This window comes from Drosophila tropicalis, unplaced genomic scaffold, assembly GCF_018151085.1.
Source record: "Drosophila tropicalis isolate 14030-0801.00 unplaced genomic scaffold, ASM1815108v1 contig_158, whole genome shotgun sequence".
Classification (NCBI taxonomy): Eukaryota; Metazoa; Arthropoda; class Insecta; order Diptera; family Drosophilidae; genus Drosophila; species Drosophila tropicalis.
The window spans coordinates 6252681-6276466 of NW_027172602.1; the positions used below are offsets into that span (position 1 = coordinate 6252681).

Genomic DNA, 23786 nt, shown 5'->3' on the forward strand with positions numbered 1-23786 from the left:
TCCACCTCTAATTCCGAGCTCTAGGCTGGATGTGTGCGAGTTACTTATTTAATTTTTTGTTTTTTTTTTTTTGGTGTTAAAGGTAACCGAAAGTTGCCTGCACATAACGCAAAAGAGAAGAGTAAAATAATTTAGTGTATGCAAATCAACTGCAAAAAGAAAACGGTAAAAAAAAATAATAGGAAAACTTAACAGAAGCGGAATGCAAAATGAATGATGATGAGGAAAAAAGCAAAAGCAATTGTTATAGTATTAGTAACAAAAATATATTGCTAGTGAAGTGACAACAACAAGAGCAGAAACACACAATCAAAAGAAATAAGAAAAAATATATGTATATATACATATATATATATAAAAAGTGACGAAAAAGAGCGCAAAAATTATACATACATACGTACGCAGCAGCAACAACAACAACAGCACCAGCAACGGAGCACAAAAGCAGAGCAACAGCAGCAGCAACAACAACAAAAATAATAATACAAATACAAGAAAAAAGTCGTGAATTTGTCGTACATATATTTATATTATTATATATATGTATGCACATGTGTGTGTGTGTGTTGGTGTATTTTTTGATTAATAATTTTTTGTTATTTTGGCATTATGAAAACGTTTTAAAGTTGGAAAACCAAGAACAATAACAATAAGAGGTAAGCATACGTGTTGTTTTTTTTCTTCTCTATCTCTTTTTTGTTTTTGTCAAATTAGAAACATTCTTATTGGATCCGTCGCTCCCCTCTCTCTCACTCGCTCACTCTCTTACTGTTTTAACCGCCTCGAGCCGCCGCAATAATTTCAAAGTTGCGCAGCTTGCGTCGACAGCGGCGACTTATTTTCTGCTGTTGCTTCTGCTGGTCTTCCCTCTTTCTCCTCCTTCAACTTCTCCCCTTCCACCTTCACCGCCAGCACCACCTTCAATACACTCAATGCGCCATTATTTATGTAACAAGTGTGTGTGTGTGTGTGTGTGAGATGATTTTTCGTCAATTTTGGTTATATTTGCTTATTAAATGAAGTTGTAATGGAAAGCGCATTAAACTGGTTCGTTTCATAAAATTAAGTTCTTTCTTATTTTTCTTTGTTATTTTTTATTAAAATCAACTGAAATGGCAAATGCAACAACTGTCACAATTTAAAACCAAGTGAGCTAGACAGAGATAGATAGATAGAGAGAGAGAAAAAAAGCATACTGTGCGTGTGATGGGGCCCCTTAAAGAAATGAAAGAATGGCATAGAGAAAGAGGAGTAGATACAACAATGAGGGACAGAGGATGGGATAGGGATTAGGGATTAATCGTAAAAGATAACGGACATTAAAGTCTTTTCTTAAAATTCGAGCCCATAACTGTAATTCTTTAGTATCACAACTTCAACTTACTATGATAGCGAATCTAATTTATGTAGATATCTTTTACAAGTGATCGATTTTCCATATTCCGTATAAAAACTTCTGCTGAGCGTGAACCACGCCTACAACCATCAATAGAAACGGAAAAGTTTTCCCGTTCTTGTATTGATTATATTGTTTAATTATTTATTACTAATTACTAGTAGTTTGTTTTTGTTTTTTGTGTGTGTGTGTTTCTACTACTGTTTACCTTGAACTTATGCTGCAATTTCCCAAGCAATTTAAACGCTAATTTCATTTGATTGATTTTCCTGTGAAGGATGTCGCCGTTCATTCGCTGTGTTTCTTTGTCCTGAATCCTGGATCCCTATTTATTTTTCAAACTCTCATTCTTCTTACATGACAAAATAAAAAGAACCGAATTAAGATATCTACGAAATGCGAAAAACACAAAAAATTCGCCTTTATTCAAGCTGAGCTTATCATTCGCGAGAAAAATGCCAAACGCGGTCAAGTGGGAGGAGAGTAGAGTTTGAACTTTTTAATCTTAAATGAATTACGAAATCAATCCATATATTTGACATCCGATCGCCGACTTTTATACACTCTTAATTATGAAAGGCGAAAGAAGAAGACGGCCTCCCTTTAATAAAGAATTCGTATGTACATACATACATATGTATGTATGTATGTATGTACATGTGGATTTGTATAGTACATATGTATTTATCAATTATTGTTGTCGTTTATACACATAGCCTATGTGATTTGAGGCAGAGTATACAAAAACTATTAACACAATTTTGAAATCATGCATTTCGCTTAAATTCTCTTGAAATACAAATGCCATGCATACACAAATATGTACATATGTATGTATGTACATACATATGTACATATATACAAACATATGCATACATTCATATTCATATTTGGGGGGGATTGTTCATTTCCTTTTGAAGTTGAGACTGTTTGTTGTGGAAACCTTTTTTTCTGTGAAATTAAAATGATAATTATATAGATCGAAATATCAATAATTCCAATCTAATTATTATCTGATTTTGATTTCTCTTTCTTTTCTTCCAGGATCTCTCTCCTGCGTCCTCCCTCCATCCATCCATTTACCCATCCATCCAACATCCTTGCCCCAAAACACCACCACCATCTCCCTTTATCCTCAAAACACAACGCAAATTTTATGCAAAATGTCTAGTCCTGACGATAGAATACCAATACGTCATGGTAAGTGAAAATCCCAAAAAAATATTTACAATTTTATTCAACTTTTGTGTATAAGATCGCCCAATAATAAGGTTATGAAGACCTTTTACTAAATTGTCTTGGTGTTGAACGTGTTATCTAATTTTTATTTCCTGGATCTCCAATTATTATACACACTTGTATATGTAGGTACATATGTATGTATGTACATATGTAACACTTCCTATTAAGATACATATGTATGTATGTATGTACGTACATACATTTATCTACTTGTCGTTACATTAACATCACTCAGAATATCTAACGGAAAATAAAAGCTTACACACACAGACAGAAGCAGAGAATGAGATGTAAGACAGTGAAACACATGCGCGCTTTGTCCTGTCCAAAGTGCCCCCTGTGTGTATTACAGTGGTTATTAAGTGATGGAAAATTGTTTTCAAATGAAATCGAATCCAAACATTTAACCACAGTAGCGGCAAGGTGTAAATTTACGTCTGCCCTAACCTCGAAGTACAACCAATGTAACTAGTGGATAGAGGGTGGCAAGGGTGAGGTGGGTTGATGACCATTAACAATTTGGCTAGCAGCAGCTGCTGCCCGGGCTTGAACAGTAAAAACATTGTCCATGGTCGGGGGTCGACGTCGACGTCGACGTTGTCATGACAGACGACAGCTCAAATAATAAGAATAAGAGGAGCGCTAACGAAAAGGATGGGAACGCCAAAAGAACACGAAGAAGAAGAATGTTTGTCTGTGTTGGAATTGCGTGAGGAGGAGTAGGAGCAGAAACAAAAAAAAAAGTCCAGGACCTTGTTGTTTTGGTGGGTTCAGTGAAAAGAGGTGGAAGGACGGGCAGGGAAGGGTGGAGAGTGATTTCTTATTCTCGTTCACTCACTTTCGGCCCACTCACCAGCACCAACAACACCGCCACCGCGCCCTCTCCCTCTCTTCCTCTCTCGCTGTGTTCACTGCCATTGCCAAGTAGCAAGCAAGCAAAGCAGCACGTGGAGCCAACTGGCCCTGGCATAATCTTCGTTTCGTAGTAGTTGTTGTCGTTGTTGCTGCTGCTCCCACTCTTGCTTGCTAGTGTCGTTCGCTCTCTCTCTGTCCCCCTGTCTTGATGTATGTGTGTTTTTCTCTTTCTCTCTCTCTCTCGGGTGCTTTTGCCTTTGTGTCTACTTACAAATGTATATATGTACATACATACATATGTATGAGAGGAGAGCCGACGAACAGACGGGACCGACAGACCGACGGACCGACTCTCAACCAACAACCAAAAAGAAAAACATTCGTTTATCGATTTTGGTCTATTTTTAGCACAAAAACACAACAACAGCAACAAAAGCAACAGCAGCAGCTACAACGTAAAATTTACTTGCCTTTGAAAAAAAAAAATAAAAAAATTAAATGTATGTAACAATGACGTTGATGTTGATGTTGACGTTGATGGGGACTGAATATGGATACGGGTACGAATACTAGATATGTACATACATAAGTATGTATGTATGTTTTTTTTAGGGGGTATCGGGACAGAATCAGGCTGTCCTCTCCAATTTCATCCATTTCCAAATTGACACGCGCTTCACTCACATTGAGGAGGGGAGGGACGGAGCGAAGGAGTAGTATTAAATATTGATAACTTATAGAAGGCATTCTTCCATCTCATTAGAAGTACACACACAACCGACCACCCACCCACCCGCACACCTGTATTCATAAAAATGCTTCATTAAAGCCTAATCAAGTTTAATATTTTCAAAAGAATAACAAAAACTTGTATTCTATCAATAATTTTCCTACTTATTTTTTTTTTTTAACAATTTTAATGAAATTAATATATGAATTAATTGGGGTTCGTAAGGATATGGAGCAGGAGATAATAAAGCTCTTTAAAAGATCTCTGAAAATGCGTATAAAGACTATTTGTCACAAGGATTCGGAGAGGTGGGAGGTGTCTAACAACTTTTAAATATCTAAACTTAATTTTCCAAAAATTTGTTCACATAATGATGAATGTCCACTGACTATTGCATACTTTAGGGATGCATGGTTGCCACCGTTTTTCGAAGAGAACTCTATACTTGATTGGCAGGTGGTAGCAGGACTATAATACTTATTTCAAAAATTTCGGTTTCGTTATTTTAGTAATCAATCTAAAAGCTCAGCTGAGATAAAAGGACTCTTTGTTAAAGTAGAAGGAGTGTCGCCTCCCTTGTCTAAAACTGTTTTTTTCATACTTTTTGTATTAATGATTTTTTTTCCCCCAAAATGGATCGAGTTCGAAATTTGATTAATTTGTTCTCCATTTTTCGGCTTTACCATTTGGCCCCCACCCCCTCAGCTCGTTATTCTTGCCGCCCAAATCTATTTCTAGACTCGATTCGTAATTTGTTTAAGACGCAATAAACCAGAAGAAGCAGAAGAAGGCGAAGCGACAAGTTAGTGTTTTTTTTTTTTTTGCCCACACACACACACACACACACGCACACACACACACCTTAGCAAATGAACCAACCAACCCACCTGCAACCAACACTCCACCCTGCCTCTTGCCACTTCCATTACCATCAGTTATTGTAATGGCATTCCAAGAATAAAATCCAGCATTGGCATTGTTGTGTGAGTGTGTGTGTTTTTATGTGTACCGTTATATAAAATCGTTAGGTTTATGTATTGCCTTGCGCCGTCAGTATAACCTTCTAACAACCACCCACAAAACGAAACGAAAAAAAAGAAACAAAACAGTCTCTGCCCTTTGCCAGCTCCACCGCTCCCCTTTCCGTCTGCCCTTCCGTTCGGGCCTCTCTTTTCAATGTATCTGTGTGTGGTAATCATTTCTGTTTGTTTCTGTTGTCGTTCTTGTTTTTGTTGTTGCTTTTTGGCTTTACATTTGTCAAGGTTAACTCGAAAAGTTGTGCAAAACAAAGAGTGTGGGGGTGGGGAGGGGAGGGGTGGGTCTGTAAGAAACTTCATTGGTGCCCCAGGATTCACCCATCTCCAGCCACCACTTGCTGCTGGCGCTTAATAGTAAAGTGAGTAGAGGAACCCCCGCCGACCCAGCTTAGCCCCAGCCTAAATGCTATTTGTTATTGCGTCTATTTTTAGAATGCGTGCGCTGGAAATTTCCCCCATAATACACACACACATAAGCAGAGACACACAGATATACTATACTCACACACATACACATTTATTTCGCCTCCTATCACTCAAAACAAGCGAAGTGAATTTCAGTTTTGCTTTCATTTGGGTTTTTAGGGGGTTTGCTTTATTGTGAGGTTTGGCCAAAGTTTTGTTCTCTTTCTCTTTATAGGATAAATTGCCCAAAAATATATGGTATTATAAAAGGAGACGGGGGTGATATATGTTCTTCGATTAGGAAGTTCTTTTGTATGAATGAATATAATTAAGTAAAGTTCCCCATGAGCTAAACATTTAAAAGTAAAAACAAAACAATATTAGTCTCTTTGTCGCTTTATTTACTTGTAATTCACAACTAGTTTTAGTCTTAACAATATCCAGTATCAATTTCTTCAAACCTCTCAAAATGTTCATCTGTCACGCTCTATATCTAATCTTTATAATTTAACTAAGATTTTATAAATTAATTAAGTCTATAAGCTAAACCATTGTTTGTTTTCTCATATATCATGAGTTTCTCAGCTAACGTACTCATTTTATTCGATATCAAGATCTTTAAGATCCCAGCAAAGAATTTAATTAGAATTGAAATTTAGTTGCGGCTTATGTAGCATTTGTCTATGTTTTATAAATAAAAGTAAAAGGTATATCAACTTCGGTTTAGTTGAAAAACTCTCTACTTCGATTAATTGTCATTTGCATTTCTTTTTCATTTCCCCTCACCCACACAAACACACACACACTTAGAGGGTGTTTTTATGTCAACATGACACAAAATTTTAATGACCTTGAACAATTTAAAACGGAGAAAAGAAAAGGAGGTGGGCGAAAATGAATGGATGGCTTCAGAGATACGCATTAATATTATAATAATGATTATTATGATAGCTCGTTAACAAAAACAGCTGACTTTAAGAGGGGGAGAGAGATGGGAGATAAAGAGTGAGGTTAGTGTAAATTTCCGTAATAGGGATTGTGTGTGGGTTTTTTATTCAGCGATTTGCGATACTTTAACGAAAAGAGAAAGACGACAAGTATAAATATTAGATTCAATTATATTATTTTGCTCGGGAAAAACTACATACAACGAGTCGAGCACGGCGGTCACAACGATAAGGCTTCCCCCTCTCGATACTCAAAAAAATTCCATTAACCCCGTCGTAATTTCATTGATTAAAATTGTTATGCATTTTATGAAGAAAAACTAACCACTTTGTTACATTCTCTCCCTTTTTAAAGGGTATATTCATTTTGATCAAAAGGCAGAATGTATTCACGATCACTATATCATAGAGAAGAATGACTTTGATCAAAACGATTTACATAGAAATTTAATATGTACATACGTGAGATTAATAAACTTATAAATTACTATCTCATATATGTAGTTACTAATGGAACGATCAGTTTTTGTGGACAGTAACAGAAAAAGTTGCAAGGGTATACAAACTTCATCATGGCAGACTTTTGAGTCCGACTTCTGCCTTTTGTGGGGTTTTTCCCCGATTCCCATGAAACGTTGGTGAAATAAATGCATTATTTTTTTTTTTTTACTTGAATTTCAAGCTTATTTTCTGTTTTAATTAATAGTTAGTGATGTCCAGTCTCTTTTTATTCTATGGAAAAAAAAAAAAACTTGTTAAATTTAGTTATGATTATGATTAATCGATGTCTAACATGATTTACCCCCCAATAAGATATGAAATCAGCTGAGAACAGTTTTTCAAGATGTTAACTTAAGCTTTTGTTGGCGTTTTTATCTCATAGTTCTTCACACTGCCCCGCCCCGCTCACTCTCTGTCCTAGCTGTCAGCCTTTCTATTTTATTTGTGCAATATTGCGGTTGCTGCTTCTAAATATACTCCCTATAGCCATGCACGATTTATAAATGCTTCTCTATATATAGAATAGCAAGCCAAACAAGCAACAGAAGCAGCAGCAGAGGCAGAAGCAAAAGCAGCAGCAGGTCACGGCCTAAACATTGAGAGAAGGAGAGAAAGAGAGAGAGACAGAGAGTATATAACATATGCACATGCGTTTATTGTTGGCTGATCTGATCTATATATAGATATAACTTCTGTCTTTGTTTCTCACTCACCAACTCAACCTCTCTCACTCTCTCTCTCTCTCTTTCTTTCTTATTTGCTCCCCGCTATTTATGTGTCTATGTCTCATACCAATATTCAATTAAAATCAATTTCTTGCCCAAAAAGAACAAAAGCTTTAATAAATTAACTAGGCTGCAAGAACAACAGAAATAGAGAATAAACGAGAGAGTGAGAGTGACAGAGAGCGAGCGATACAAAGAGAAATGTATTGTGTGTGGTGAATGAAAACTTAAATTGTGGACATTTTGGTTAGTCATAAGTCAATTAGTTGTCGTCGTCCAGTTGTATAATACATATAAACATATACATATAAATAAATTTTTGTCGTCTAATTGTCGATGAATGAGTGAGAGGGTGAGAGAACTGAAACTAATAACAAATTTTTAAGTGTAATTGCAATTGTTTTTGTTAGATAAAATACCAGAAATGTATTCACAATAACTTTTTGTTAATTTAACGTTTAAGACGGTCACTTGTTGTCCTCTTTGTTTGTCACTCTCTCTCTCTCTCATACTCGTAATCATTTTCTCTTCACTCTCCCTCTCACTTTTGTTTTTCTTTTCCTTTTTGAACGACAATGTTATCGTCATTGAAAAATTATCAATGAAAAGTGTTCTTCGTATACACACCTCGCACTCATAAATAGAAAAATTGGGCGTATTTGAAAAGTTTTTGCCTAAAACCTTATCGTTGGGCGGGGGAAATGAGGAAGACCATATTAACGAAACGATTTCCTCTAATAAAGTTAAGACTGTTCAATGAAATAGCATCACTTTAAGGCTTTTCATTAAGAATTTAAGTAGCTAAAGTGTAGAAAATGGCATGAATACTGTCTAAAGTTAATTCTGAGGTCCTACGTATCCTTGTTCGCCTTCTACAATATAAGACTGGCCCTAAATGGGTTAATAGAGCCTTTTTTTATTTTCTAGATTGGCTTATACTTAATAAAATAAAACCAAAAACTTTGAATTAGTGTTCCCCCCTCCTAATTCGTGCTTGAATGATTTGTGTGAGTGTGTGTTTGTGTATGGTTTGCTTTCATAATTTTTTGTTTGCGTTGCTGCAAATCAAATTAGTTTACCAGTGCTAAAACGTGCCAAAAGCTCACAGAGAGGGAAGAGATACGACATCAGCCCTAACTACAGTTAACATAGAAGACCAAAATGAAACGGAACTGGTATGATTCTTCTCTATTAGCTAGATAACTAGCTATCTCACTTGCTCGCTCGCAATGCTGTCAACGTTGTCGTCACGTGCAACGGCAGCGTTAAAAACTTATCTAAAAAAAAATGAGAGAAAAAAGAACGTCGTTCGTACGATGTAATCTTTGTAAACTTGTACAAGGTTACTAAAAATAGTCAAAGACACTCGCTCACACACACACACACATATATATATACACATACGTAGACGAACCTACGAGGTCCAATTCGACGACGACGACGACGCGCAGCAAGCTAAATACGTTTTAGATTTATTTTTAAAAAGCGTCTGATAAGCTCGACCTTATCTATATAATCAGGCAATAGACCGACCCACCAGCACCACCCATGCCACCACACTAACGCACACACACACACACACACATTATTACTAGAGAGACACTACCACTGACGACTTGGCACGGTTTGCTGCGGTTGGTTTCTGCTATTTTTGGGTATGTCCGTCCGGTGGACCGCGCCACCCCTCCTTTCCGCTCCTTCCTCAACGAACTGCACGCACGCTCGTTTTCTACATCTGCCTTGTGCCTCACCTATGGTTTAGCACCTGCTCGTCTCTCGCTACACAGTGACAGACTGTCTTGAAAGATATTGGGGTGGGGGTTGGGAGTATGTGTGGTACACTCTCAATGGTCGGTTGAAACCAGCTTTCATGAGATGTAATAATAATTGTAGATAAGATTTCATCCAGATGTATTAGCTCGAACTCGTGTAAATTGTGAATGACTTTTAGTTTAGACACTCAAACTGCCATCCTTCCCTCTGTGAATCTATTTAGTCCTTAAGATCGCGATTTTCAACATTAAGGTTTTGAGAATTACAAGTGAGATTTGTATTTTATAAATAAAAGTTGTAGTAATCGGTTGATTCATACCAACAAAATCATTTGCCATAGATAGGAAAACAGCTAGTTATCACTTAATGATAAGCAGGGCCAAATTTTAACAAGTAAGGGGCTACTTTTAGTCTGTTTCAAAGTTTGTCGCTTGTCGGCCCTTCTCTCGTAAAGTTCCCTGGGCAGCAACCTCACTTGCCCGCTCCAAAATCCGGTCCTGGTGCAAAATCAATGGAAACCTTTTCAACCAATCTGTCGAAGCTCTTGCGATAAGTTTTTGCTTAAATCATGTTTTTTGGGGAGCCTGCAATTCTATGACAGATGAATATGAATCTACAATACTAACATATAATTTGTTGTGCTTAAATGAAATGTATTTTAATAATGGATATTTACGATTCGCAGATCTGCCATCAGAAGCCGGAAATGATGATCGCTTACTTCGCATGTCATCGGGTGTTTTGACTTTGGATTACAAGCCACATCCAGCGCCTGATATCGATCAGCAGATCATGGAGGTAAGCACAATGAAAACTGAAACAGTCATTAAAACTATACATATGTAAACTGATTACTAAATCAGCGTAATGCTAGACTAAAAGTCGTCACTAAAAGATTATTTTTAGTAATCGTTTCGGTCATATCAATTTGATTTCATTGTTAAAACTGCCATATCACGACAATTGTACGATATCATTTCATGATGATGATGATGCCATCAGACTTGTCTAGAGTTTTCTTTTAAATGCTTCGATGACTTCAACTAAAAGTCAGCTAATAAGTAACCAAGATATTTTAAACTTTATCTAGCAGAGTTGAGAGAAATTGCTAAGAGGAGTGGTTGGTGGGATTTTCTTGGAAATCGACTGACGTCAAATAGGACGACAATGATATCAGTCGAATGGATGTATATATGTATATATTTGTTCGTATAATTAGATAAGAATGTACAAAAGTCACTAGAGGAATGTTTGGACGGACTACTACTTGAAGTTTCCTAGTACGTATTGGCAAACATTTCCACACAGTGAGAGTTTCCAGAAGAGAAGTGTCAATATTGTATCAATTGTGTTTTTGTGTGTTGTTTTCGTTTGAATTGAGCGTGTTATTATTTTGTGTGTGTGTGTGTGTGTGTGTGTGTGTGTGTGTATATGACTCTGTCCCATTAGCAAGCATCATCATTATGATCATGATCTCTGCTCTGCGTTTTGGGGGTCTGCTAATTGAGATTCTCTCTCCCCTTCCCCCTCCCCCCTGCACAATTCGTTTATCATTCTTAGACCCCCTCCATTTTACCATTAGCCTAGCCTAGCCGCCTACTTAAGCAAAAAGTTTCGGCATGTGGCACATTTTTTCCCTATTGTTGTCTCTTTGCATTCAAATACCCTGTATGTATATGGTAATAAAAACAGTCTTGTGTTTTAATTGAAAACGTGAAATTTCAGCTTCAACTTGATGGCAATAAGGGGCAAGCAGCCCTCGTAAAAGGGTATCCTTTAGTTGATCTAGCAATTGGATTGCTTTCGTTTTAGTTTTGGCTAGCTATGTGGCTGGTTTTTAGTTTGTCTTGTTTTCTATCATCAACTGTGCCTGCCTTGCGCTTTATTTATACTTTTTGCTTGGCTTCGTGCCCCATGTTCCTCCTCCCCCTGCCCGTCTCAGCCACCCTGGCTGCCTGCCTGCTGCCTGCCGCCGCTTAGTGGACTGGCTGATGTTGCTGCTGCTTCATGTTGCCTCCGTTTGCTGTACACACACACACAGTCTCACTCTCTCTCTCTCTTTAAGTAGTGGGTATATGTATCTAAATATATCCGCGTGTACAACTTAATGATTCTATATTTATTGTTTTCACTACGAAAATATGTATTGTATGAGTTTTTGCGCATTTTTTAAATAAAAATATCTAAAAATACAATCAAAAGCAAGCGAGAGCAAATGAGAGGAGATCATCGTGGTGAGCAAGAAGCAAAGACTGAGAACTACATACAGCGCAGCGCATCGACAACATCTAATTGATGCCTGGTTGTTGTTGTTGTTTTTATATTCTCGTTTTTTGGGGTATGATGAACAGCTGCCAGTTGATTGTTTTGTTTTCGCACATTAAGGTTGCTTTTAATGTGATTCTACTGTGGATCCTCCATTCCTTACACGCAAAAGAAGTTACTTACTCAAGTCGAGTCTAAACTTATCAGTATCAAAATGTGCAGGTAAATTCACCTGCTTTACGCCTCTTCCTTCTCTCAGAGAGATGGTGAAACGAGTGTAAAAAGTCAAAGTTAGAACTTGAGATGAATAGTAGTCTATTTTTGGGGGCCCCATCTCTAGGGAGCCGAACATGATCGACTATTCACAGCGATAGAAGACGAACGTTGGCCGAAGTGAAATCTGCGAGAGTAAATTTAATGTCGGCTTAAATTGCACTCTCATTCTGATCGTTTACATTTTGTCCTTCTACTCTCTTGAAAACACCAGAGAGATGAGTGAAAGCTTCCTTGGCAGGAGATCTTAATGCTATCCGAGCACCAACTTTCGTTAGCTCGTGAGCTACGAGTCGATTGCTTGCCAAATAGATCATGAAATGACCAAGTTAATGCGGAAGGGTATTGCAAAGTCGTTGTAACAATTAAATATGCGGATTTTGTCCGTTGTTTTTGTTGTTCTTTTGTTTTTGTTTGATTATATTTTTAGTTTCTTTATTCTTTCTTTTGTTCGATGGCTTGTTGTTGTTGTTATTTTTGTAGTTGTTGCTAAAGTGCTGGCCACGCCTTTGCCTCCTACTTGTGCTGCTACTGCTGGCTATCGCCTGCCATCAGCCACCCTCGCACTCCTCTCCACAAGACGACCATCCATCCCGCTTCGGCGTCCCATCCCGTCCCGTCCCGACCCGTCCTTCTTATCCCCATTGTTGCTTGTGCTACTTCTGTATGCCTGAAGCGATTGCCGTTTTTGTTATTTTTATTTTTCCTTCCTTTGAATTTATTTTTGTGTTTTATAAACTTCTGTGAATTTTATTTTTAAAAGAGAAAATATACGACGGACATATCATGCCATATATACATACATACGTACATATATACATACATATATATACTATATATACCAAGCTAGACTATCCCTAACCCCACCCACGCTGCCCCTCACCATCAAACTTGTGACTATACTTATCGAAATTGCTAAATTGCTAATCATTGAAAATGCTTTTGTGTGTTGTTTTCAAACTAACGCAATGTAAATTAGTGAAATTAATTAACGTAGGAGGCAGAAGGTGGGTGGAGGAAGATTGAAAGAATGAAAGAATGGTTGGCTAGGGGTTGGGGGTACACCAATGTGGTGGGTAAGTGGAAGGTGGAAAGGGTTGGGGCCTGCTGTGCAGGTGCACTTGAAGGCCAAGTAAGCAACTAATTACTAAAATATCTCTTTAAAATAAACTTTTTTTTTACACAATTTTCTCTATCTCGAAATTACAAGAATTTCATTTAGACAAATTAACAAAAGGCAGACTTACTTAACATTTAGTAAAATGATGATATATGTACCTACTAGTTGATTTGTTGACTTGTTACTAAAAGGTAAACCATCATGCCCACAATGTTTGGTGTGGGTGGGGAAAATCGATTATGACAGCTTCAAAAAAGGATTTGGGGAATGTTTTTGTAAGATTTAGATCGATAGATTAGCAATAAATTTTGTGTTTCACTCTTTGTTGTTGTCGTTCTATTAGAGCAGCATCATCATTAAACAAATTGTTGTCGTTGTTGTTGTCGTTCTTTATTCTATTTATATGGGCGGTTGCTGTTCTGTCGTCTTTTGCCCCGTTAATTATAGCATAGGCCATTTATAATTATAGCACTTGGTCCGTTGTATAGCAGGAGCAACAACAACTGACAAAAGTTGTGCAAGGCAAATGGCAAATACTCGGAATTGGGGTGGGCAGGTACCCCACCAATCTACCCCTTCTCCTTCGCATCATCATCCTCCTACTATGTAATGCGGGGGGAAGGAGGTGGGGGGATGTAATGGTCAGGGTGAGTGGGCTGGTGCGGGGAGTGAGTTTGGGGGGTCAGGTGACTGACTGTGTGTTGCATTTTCTAGGAATTACATTTGGCATATGGTAAAAGGCGATGATCATCAGCAGGCAATGCCATCGATGCCGACGTCAAAGTCGACTGCGACGACGACGCCGACGCACGCCCATTTGTCTGGCATGCGCTAAGAGAAAAGAGCGCAATGAGAAAAGTGCAAGTGGGAGAGAGGGAGAAAGAGAGGGAGCTTCTCTTCCCACTGCTTAGAAATTTGTATTTTTTTGTTTTTTTTTTGCCAGTCGATCAAATATAACTGTAATGAAAGCGCCTTCCGTCAAGACAACAAACCATATATAATACATATATATAAAATTTCAAATATCAAAAATCGGAAAAAATCAAAGAGATATATAATCGAGCAAATCGCGGAAAAAAAAACATGCCAAAGAAAACATTTTGAATAAAAATACAAAAGAAAACAACAAAACACATGAAAAGCATAATAGATTCTAGACATAAATAAATAGTAAAACAGAAACAAGAATCGAAAGAGAGTCAAAGGCAAGGAGAGTGCTCCAAAAGTGTGGGAAGAAGATGAAGCCAACAAAAATCTCTCGCATATTTCAATAAAAATTATTTATTATTGGGTTTTTGGGTTGTGTTGGTTCTCCGAGTGCTGAGCGGCGCTTCCTCTTTATGCCTCTTCTGTGTTTGGCGTTTTGGCCACTTGTGTGGCAAAAGAAAGCAACACGAAAAGAAAGAGAAAGAGGAGAGAGTAAAGCAGCAGGTAGGGCCATGCTTTGTTACTCTCTCTCTCGCGCTCTCTCTCAGCGCGTCTGTGGAGACGTAATCGGCAAAGACGCCAACGTTAAGGTCATGGAAACATATTGTCAACAACATTATTATTATATTGATGGTGGGGAGGGGGTGGGGTTGGTTGGGTGGCTGATATATGTTGAACCTATGTATGTATGACGGAAAGAGTCTGATAATTAGTGATCAGGAGTGATTCAGATCGAATTGTGGCTTACGAATCTCTTAATATTGATTCCCTCTACTAAATCATTTGCCCATTTATTCAAAATGACTCAAACGATAATGATGATTGATCCTAATGAGATCCTGTATATACCATTACAATCACTCAATCACAAATAGATTAAAGGATTGAACATTATACGTTAACATTTTGGCAACTAACTTAAATCAATCTTCTAAATGATTATCAAGTGATCTGTTTTAGCGATTGTCGTGGAATAATTGATATTTTTAAGTGATTACTAAGAACTAAACAGCGACTAATCGGAAACTTATTATGATGATTCAGACTTGTGTATAAAAAAAGTGCGAGGGTCATTTTAAAGTTCTTATTCTTATTGAAAACATCATGTCGGACCGGAGATACAGATGAGAATTAATATGGGCAAGAGGCTATAGTCAATAATGATCATTATGTATTAAATAGGAAGATCGGATATAAAAGATGAGTGATGAGTCATGAGTGCTGATCAAATTGGCCTAATAATTACTCATCGTTCTTTCGCATTTGACTTTCACACTTTCTTAGTCAATAATTTTCTCTTACACTCTCTCTCTTTCTCTCTCCCTGTCTGTCTCTTTCTTTAGCTCAAAAAGAATCAGGAATTGCAAAAACAAAGGCTATTTGACACATTTCAGGAACAAACGAAACAAATGGAACTGGAGCATAAATTGCAATTGCAGCACAAATATCAAGTGAGTAAACCAAAAAAAATATCCCAGTCGATGACGATGTCGACTGATTGTTTTTGTTGTTGTCTGTGTTGTTGGTGTTTGGTTGATGATCAGAGGAAGAGAATCCGGCGCGTGGGCCGACCGACGGACGGCAACGACAACGACAACGACGCCGAGTGCGCGAGACATGAAAACATCAAAATATGTATAAGATAAAATTATCATCATGCCTTTTTTTTTTTGCGAGAGACCGGAAATGATTTTGGATGACAAATACGCAGCAGCAACAACAACAACAACAACAATAGATCATTCTACAAAAATCAAATTAAAATTGTTATTGTTATTCATTTTAGATTGCGGTGCATTCACATGGCGCTTACCAGGAATTGCGGGAACAACATGCAACAATGCCAACGCCTGTGAATGTTGCCGAAGAGCAGCAACATCAACATCATCGTCAACAGCAGCAGCAGCAACAACAACAACAACAACGTGAACAACAACAACAGCAGCAGCAGCAGCAACAACAACAACAGCAGCAACAACAACAACAACAACAACGCGATCGTCGTGAACGGGAAGTGATGAAGCGTAAGGAGAATTGTAGCGCCAATGCCAGTCCCGAAGTCAAACAGCTTCTCAATGTAATTGGCCAATTGAAGAGTTGAATCTATTTTTTTTTTTTTTTTTATCTTGGCCCTAGAAATGCAGAGCACACATACATATATCCTTAGCAAATCCAATGTGACGAATGTTATGTTTCCCTTAGGATACGTCGTATTGTCCCTTGAAAACCCTCTTGGATGAAACAATATTTCTAATTGAAGAGACCATAACAAACTCTCAAAGTTATTGCAGATCTGCAGTTGGTTATTCATGTGTACTGCATTTCTAGTGCTCCCCTTAATTGAAAACAATTAAACGTTTTCCCTTTCTTTCCTCCTCCATCTGTAGTACTTTATTATGAGTCGGAAATCGCAGGCGGCTGCATCAAATGGCACAACAACAACATCTCCCTATCGCAATCGGTATGTAAAGAAATCCAAAAGAAATCCAACTTCAACTTATCAACTATTCAATTTTTACTGCAGTGGCGTTGTGAAAAGCTCATCAGGTGAATCCTTGCCAGCGGGCACTGTGACCAGTGCGCATCCGTATAAAATACCTCAACCGCCACCACCAACACTGCTCAAATATGATTCTGATTTTCCACTCAGAAAGACAGGTGAGTTCTCTATAAGAATAGAAATAAAAAGACAGAGGTCTTTGTGGGAGGTAGAAATATTATCGTATGAAATTGCAACTAACTGCAATGCTTGCCGTTTGTTCTATATGAAATACTAAAAACGAAAACAACAAAAAAAAAAATACCCTTTGATTTGGATAACGTCAATATAACTAAGAGCAAGACAGTGTCAATTGTAGGCTATACTTTAAAATACTGGCGAATCTACAGATAGATCGATCAATTTCTTTAATTTTCTTCCCCAAGGATCAGCCAGTGCATAAAAAGGAAGACAAATTATAATACTCATTTTAAATTGATTTTGTTTCTTTGTAAGCTTTCGTTTACTCATTTTAATGAATATATTCATTCGGTTAGTTCTCGTAAAAGTTCAAATATTTAAAGTTCCTTAAAACTTAGTTTAAAGCAAAATGAAGTGTCCAAAAATATTACTTCTCTAGGGTCGAGTCCCATGAAAGGGAGAACGAAGAAGGACTTTAGGTTCAAGATTTTAGTATTCAACAATATTTTTCGGCATTTTAAGACAAATAAATGATTAAAATGAAAGTTTTTTAAACTGATTTAGATTTTCTTAGGTTTTTTAAACTTGTAATAGAAGGAGATTGATTAGAAACTAAGCGTTTATATTGAGAGAAAACATTTCAATTTTTATTTATTTACAATTTTAGTTAAAGTACTAGAACTAAACAAAAGGGTTTTGATCTTAGATTATATATTCTTGATACTATTAAACGCTTGTTGATCAAGTTTAGGTTATTATTTAGCTAGTTTAATGCGTAGAGAAATGAAAATTTTGAGATTTTTTGAAAGAATATTGATTAATAGAGCTTTGGGTAAGATTTGCAAGCATGGCTTAATTATCTGTCTAATGAACTAACAGTGAGTGTGATAAAATCCTTTCCATACACACACAAACACACTCACACACACATTTACACTTGCCAAACAAATGTTTTTCTATTTAATATTAAACCAAAAAATCCAAAATAAAACCAAAAACAACAATCATCATAGCATCCGAACCAAATCTGCTGAAGATACGCCTTAAACAGAGTGTTATAGAGCGTAAGGCTAGGATTGGCGGTCCAGCTGGAGCACGACGACATGAACGCCTCTTGCAGGCGGCACAGCGTAGACAGCAGAAGAATTCTGTTTTAACAAGTAAGTATAAACACACACACACACACAGAGAGAGACACACCAATAAACACACATAGTGTTTTATACCAAACCAATCTAATCTAAATTCAAATGGAAGCTCTGGGCACTTGCAGGCGGCGTCAACTGCTCGAAACTGCTTGGAACATGTTTGGGATTTATTTTCTGTTGTTGTTTGCCAATTGAATTGGATATTTAAATTAAACTGTATTACAGACATGAGATTTATATAAAGAGAGAGTGGGCGGGGTGGGTGATCGGTCGGTCAGTTGGTGACAAAGATGACAAGAATCGAAAATGGAGGAGAATCAACCTTGATTGACAGGGATGGATCAATTAAGTGCTCGACATTTATTGTTAAGCTTTTCATTTGATTTCAATGTTTTATTTTTTCTCTAGTTTAAATCTTATTATTGTTGTTGCTTTCTTTTTGTTGTTGTTGTTGTTTTATAATCTAACCCTGCTCTTCTTAAAATATATACCAACTGACCTCCCACCCCTTGAAAATTGATGAAGAAGCCCGCCCCGCCGCACGATCTGTTGAATATCGTTTTTTGTTCTTAATGTTTAACTTAATCAACTAACCCAAGCCAAGCCAAGTTGCTGCTCCTGCTGCTGCTGCTGATGCTCTTTCGCGCTGCCATTGTCCATTGCAAAACTATATATAAACATATATACAATTATCCATGAAGAGATGCTTATTAATGTCGTTTTCCTTGCTTCCCAATTTAGACTGCAATAGCACACCTGATTCGGGGCCAAATTCACCGCCAAATAACTCGCAATCCACTTTGGCTGTCGGCGTCGTTGGGAGTCGCGGCTCACCGACCAGTGCACCCATACAGGAGGAGCACGAGGAGGAGGGCATACAGTATCAGCCGGGCCAACGGAGCAGTATCAATGATTTGCCATTGTTTAGTTCGCCATCGTTGCCGAATATCTCACTGGGACGTCCGCATTTACCCCATACAAATAGTAATCAGGCACAAGCCGCTGCCGCCGCCACAGTCGCTCAGGCGGCATCGGCGGCTCATGTTAACTATGCCATGTTTGCTGCCCTCCAGCAACATGTGGCAACTGGTGTCGGTGTTGGAGCTGCTCCTCCCACATACTACAATCCATTGGGTCTGCCGTTTGGCAGACAGCCGCCGGCGGCGGCGGCGGCAGCTGGGCCATTAGGAATGATGCCAGCCACGGGTATTGCACCGCAACAACCATCGCCAGTGGTGCGATCCGCATCGGCCACATCTACATCATCGTCGCAGGCATCGCTGGTAGGTGATGTGGCACCGCCACAAGCACATGCCGCCTCCTCCATACTGCCATCATCGTCATCGTCGTATTTGCATGGCGGTCTGGCCAATTCGACTGTTAATCTCCATGCCGCTGCTATGGCTGCGGCGGCAGCAGCAGCTGGCACATTGCCGCCCACAAATAGCCATGCCCTGTATGCAGCTGCCGCGGCTGCTGCTGCTGCTAGTGGTGGTGGTAGTGGTAGTAGTGGTGCAGGCAGTGGTCATCATCCGCCACATAGCACACCCATAACAGATTCCCAAGTGGCGCAAGTGCATCTTCATAAGCAGGGCCATCGGCCATTGGGCAGAACACAATCAGCACCCCCTGCCCTTGGGTCATCCCATGTTAACAGGTTCCAGTCAGTTGAGTGTGGCGCAAACTCACTACGAGAATAGCGAGGTGAGTGAAAAGAATGGCAGGAAAAGAAGCGGAAAGACAATTGAATTGTTTTTGCAATTTCCTTTTGCAGGCGGAACGTCAAGCATATGAGCACCAGGTGCTTACCCAGAAGCTACGTCAAGCTGTTCTCACACGCAGTGGTGCCGTGGTACGTGAGCAGCCACAGCTCAAGGAGGAGGACGATTCCTCGGCCGAGGTCATGGACTTGACCGACAAAAAGAAACCGCCCAAAACAGTCCTAACCACAACCATAGCCACTAGCACATCTCAGAATCTGCCCGAAGCGTTGGCGGCGGCCACAGCTGCTGCTGCGCTTACGGGTGGTTCCTCTGCCGCTATTACCTGCCCGGTGGGTTATCGGGCCGCTCCACTTGGCGGCGGCAAATCAGTTAGCAAATCCCGCGATCAGGAATACCTGCAACAACAGCGGGAGCTGCTCTACCTGCAGGAGGAGGAACTGGCCAAAGTCGTGATGCGTCCATTGTCACGCACATTGAGCAGTCCATTGGTGCCATTGGGACCACATGGTCTCAGCCAGATACCAGACACTGGGCAGCAGCCAACGCCCATAGCCACCTCATCGTCGGCTGATCACATACCGCCCGTCAATCTATCCCTGCCACATCGGCGTCAGTTTCTGGGCAGCAGTTCGGCTGCCACCGCCGCCGCCGCTGTCTATGCGGCCCAGATGCGTCAACAGCAGCAACATCCACACACATCGACTGCGGCCACATCGCCGCCACTTTCCAGCAACAATTCGACATCCAACTCCAAGCACAAGATCACCACTGGCCTGGCCTATGATCCATTGATGTTAAAGCACAGCTGTATTTGTGGCGACAATTCGCTGCATCCGGAGCACAGTGGACGCTTGCAGAGCGTTTGGGCGCGTCTAAACGAAACGGATCTGGTGAAGCGCTGCGATCGATTGCGTGCCCGCAAGGCCACCCAAGAGGAACTACAGACAGTCCACACAGAGGCTCACGCCATGCTCTTTGGCTCCAATCAGTGTCAGCTGAGTCGTCCCAAGCTGGAGAGCACCTTGTCCGCCAGTTTTGTGCGTCTATCATGCGGTGGATTGGGTGTCGATCTCGATACCACATGGAATGAGCATCATACGGCCACTGCGGCTCGCATGGCTGCCGGCTGTGTCATTGATTTGGCCTTTAAAACGGCCAAAGGTGATTTGCGCAATGGTTTCGCTGTCGTCCGGCCGCCCGGCCACCATGCTGAGGCCAATTTGGCCATGGGCTTTTGTTTCTTCAATTCGATTGCCATTGCCGCGAAATTGCTGCGTCAGCGTTTGCCAGAAGTAAAACGCATTCTGATTGTGGATTGGGTACGTCCCGCACCCAGACCGATTGATGATGCATTATCTCATTTTTTGTATGTTCTTTTCGCAGGATGTACATCATGGCAATGGCACTCAGCAAGCATTCTACCAAAGTCCCGACATTCTATACCTTTCCATACATCGCCACGATGATGGCAATTTCTTTCCCGGTACAGGCGGTCCCACTGAGGTGAGTTGACTCCCCCATTTCGGCCCTGCCCACACAATTACACAGAATCTTTTATTGTTTTTCAGTGCGGCGCTGGTGCTGGTCTCGGCTTCAATGTGAATATCTCATGGTCTGGCGCCTTAAATCCTCCGCTGGGCGATGCCGAATATATTGCTGCATTCCGTACCGTTGTGATGCCCATTGCCAAGTACTTTAATCCGGATATTATTCTTGTCTCATCTGGTTTTGATGCTGCAACCGGTCATCCAGCTCCTCTGGGTGGCTATCATGTGTCGCCGGCATGCTTTGGCTATATGACACGCGAATTACTTCAATTGGCCAATGGCAAGGTGGTCCTTGCTCTTGAGGGAGGCTACGATCTGGCAGCTATATGTGATTCGGCCCAAGAGTGTGTTCGCGCATTGCTGGGCGATCCAGCGGCACCCATAGCCAAGACGGAGCTCGAACGACCGCCATGTCAAAATGCCATCAATACATTGCAACGGACAATAGCCATACAGGTAAGTGAAAGAGAGAGAAAGACAGACAAGGGAATTGTTCATAATTTCGCTTATATTGTTCAACAGCAAACACATTGGCCCTGCGTACGATTATTGGAGCATACAGTCGGACTCTCGGCCCTGGATGCTCTCAAAATTGAGCACGATGAATCTGAAACGGTCAATGCCATGGCCGGTCTATCTATGCAGTCACTGCATAGGTAAGTCACGATAAACATTCACAAATTAAGCAAAACATAAATGTGTATTACATATCTTATCATTATTTTTAGAACGCTTTCACGCGATGATTCAGAGGAGCCGATGGATCAGGATGAAACCAAATAGGCTTAGCCCCGACGCAATCTGCTCAATGTACATTTAGTTATTGTTGTTTACAAACAAAAATTTGTTGTTGTTCATTGTCAGCGTTGTCGTCGTGCGCTTGAATGGATATGATGCACACCAGCGCCCTCCATCATCTATAGCTCCATCCATCCATCTAACAGGATTCATTAACAAATTCTTCATTGTCGTCGTGGTTTCTATTGTCGTATCTGTCGCCTATAATGCCAATCAACTCTCTCTTCACATTGTTATACTCAAAACAAAACAAAACAAAACTCACCCTACCACCTACCACTACCCCCCATTCCTCAAATTAAGCATAGACACAAATTGTACCAACGAATGAGAGCCAGAGAGAAGAGAAGTGAAGAGAAATGAGAGTGGAAAGAATGTAGAGAAGAGAAATGTAGAAAAATTAAGGCCTAAAGTTCAAAATGTGGCTGGGCCACAAGCAAAAAAAAAAACAACAAAAAAAAAAGAAACCAAAACGAAATGAGAGCAAAGAGAGAGAAGAAAGGAAATCACTTAAAAATTGTATACAAGATATTATATGTATATCTATATATATATCTGAACAAAACTAGCTATAGATTTCTTTGTTGTTGTTTCTCTTTAATTGTTATAAACAATTTTTGGGCATTTTTTCTGTTTTAATCATTTTTTTCGTTATGTTTAATTGGGATCAAGATCAGGGCTTAGCAGGCGGTAACACGCACATTCACACACACACACACACACACACACTCAACACGATGTATTTATGATGTAAAACACAAGCTAACGGTAAATCTATATACTATAAAGAAAATGTTTATCATAATTTTTCATGTGAAATGGAATTTCACTTAACAATTATTATAAAAAGAAAAGAAAAAAAAACCTTAGAATTTTATTCTTCATTTCATCTTCCGTTTTGACTTATATTTTTGCTTATTTGAGAGAAATGAAATAGGACAAGAATTACTATATATGTACATATATATATAGTATGTATACTTATGTATGTGTTATTTAGTGTGCTTTTTTTAGTTCGTATTTAAGAATGATTAAGAATATGATTAATAACTTTATAACCAATTGCTAACAACAACAGCAAAAGCAAAAACAAAACAACAAACAGTCTTTTTGTACAATTTATAATTACTATAAAAATTAATATAATTATAACTATTATTATTTTTTTTTTTTTCGTCTCTATAGTTTAGTGCAAAGTTTCAAGTACAAGATATAATAAAATATATATATTGTATATGTTATATTATTTTTAAAACACACACACAAGAAGAAGAGAAAAAAGGACGCAAAGCTTACTACATTATGTTTGTGCAATAAATGTGTGGGAAGAAGAACAATCTGATAGAAAGCAGAGTAAAACAAATCTAAAAACTATATGAAAATATAAAAATGAAACACAATTAACGAATATAAGTAATGAAATAAAATTTGTTGTTAAATGTTGCCGAGATCTTATATGTATGTATATATATATATATATATATATATATAATTACGCATGTATACCTAATTGTAAAGCTGTTACAATAATATGAATACCGATATAACCGATTCAACAAATGTCTGAAATGAAGCAAAACTATTATATTGTAAATAAAACCAAACGAAAAATCATAATTTCAAAACAGAATTTCAATCAATAACTAATCTATATAACACACACACACACACACACACACACAGACACTCGCAG

At 38.9% G+C, this 23786-nt stretch overlaps 1 protein-coding gene across 1 annotated transcript; it reads left to right on the top strand.

The window, feature by feature from the left end:
• Window positions 1-23536, top strand: HDAC4 (histone deacetylase 4). Its single transcript, XM_068297111.1, is given in 15 exon segments — window positions 1-656; window positions 2441-2596; window positions 10297-10409; window positions 15540-15647; window positions 15983-16273; window positions 16584-16657; window positions 16721-16854; window positions 17890-18036; window positions 18766-19649; window positions 19651-19728; window positions 19799-21067; window positions 21132-21251; window positions 21317-21751; window positions 21818-21951; window positions 22024-23536. Coding segments are annotated over 14 exon segments (3879 nt in total). The 5' UTR covers window positions 1-656; window positions 2441-2559; the 3' UTR covers window positions 22079-23536.
• The last annotated feature ends 250 nt before the right edge of the window (window positions 23537-23786 follow it).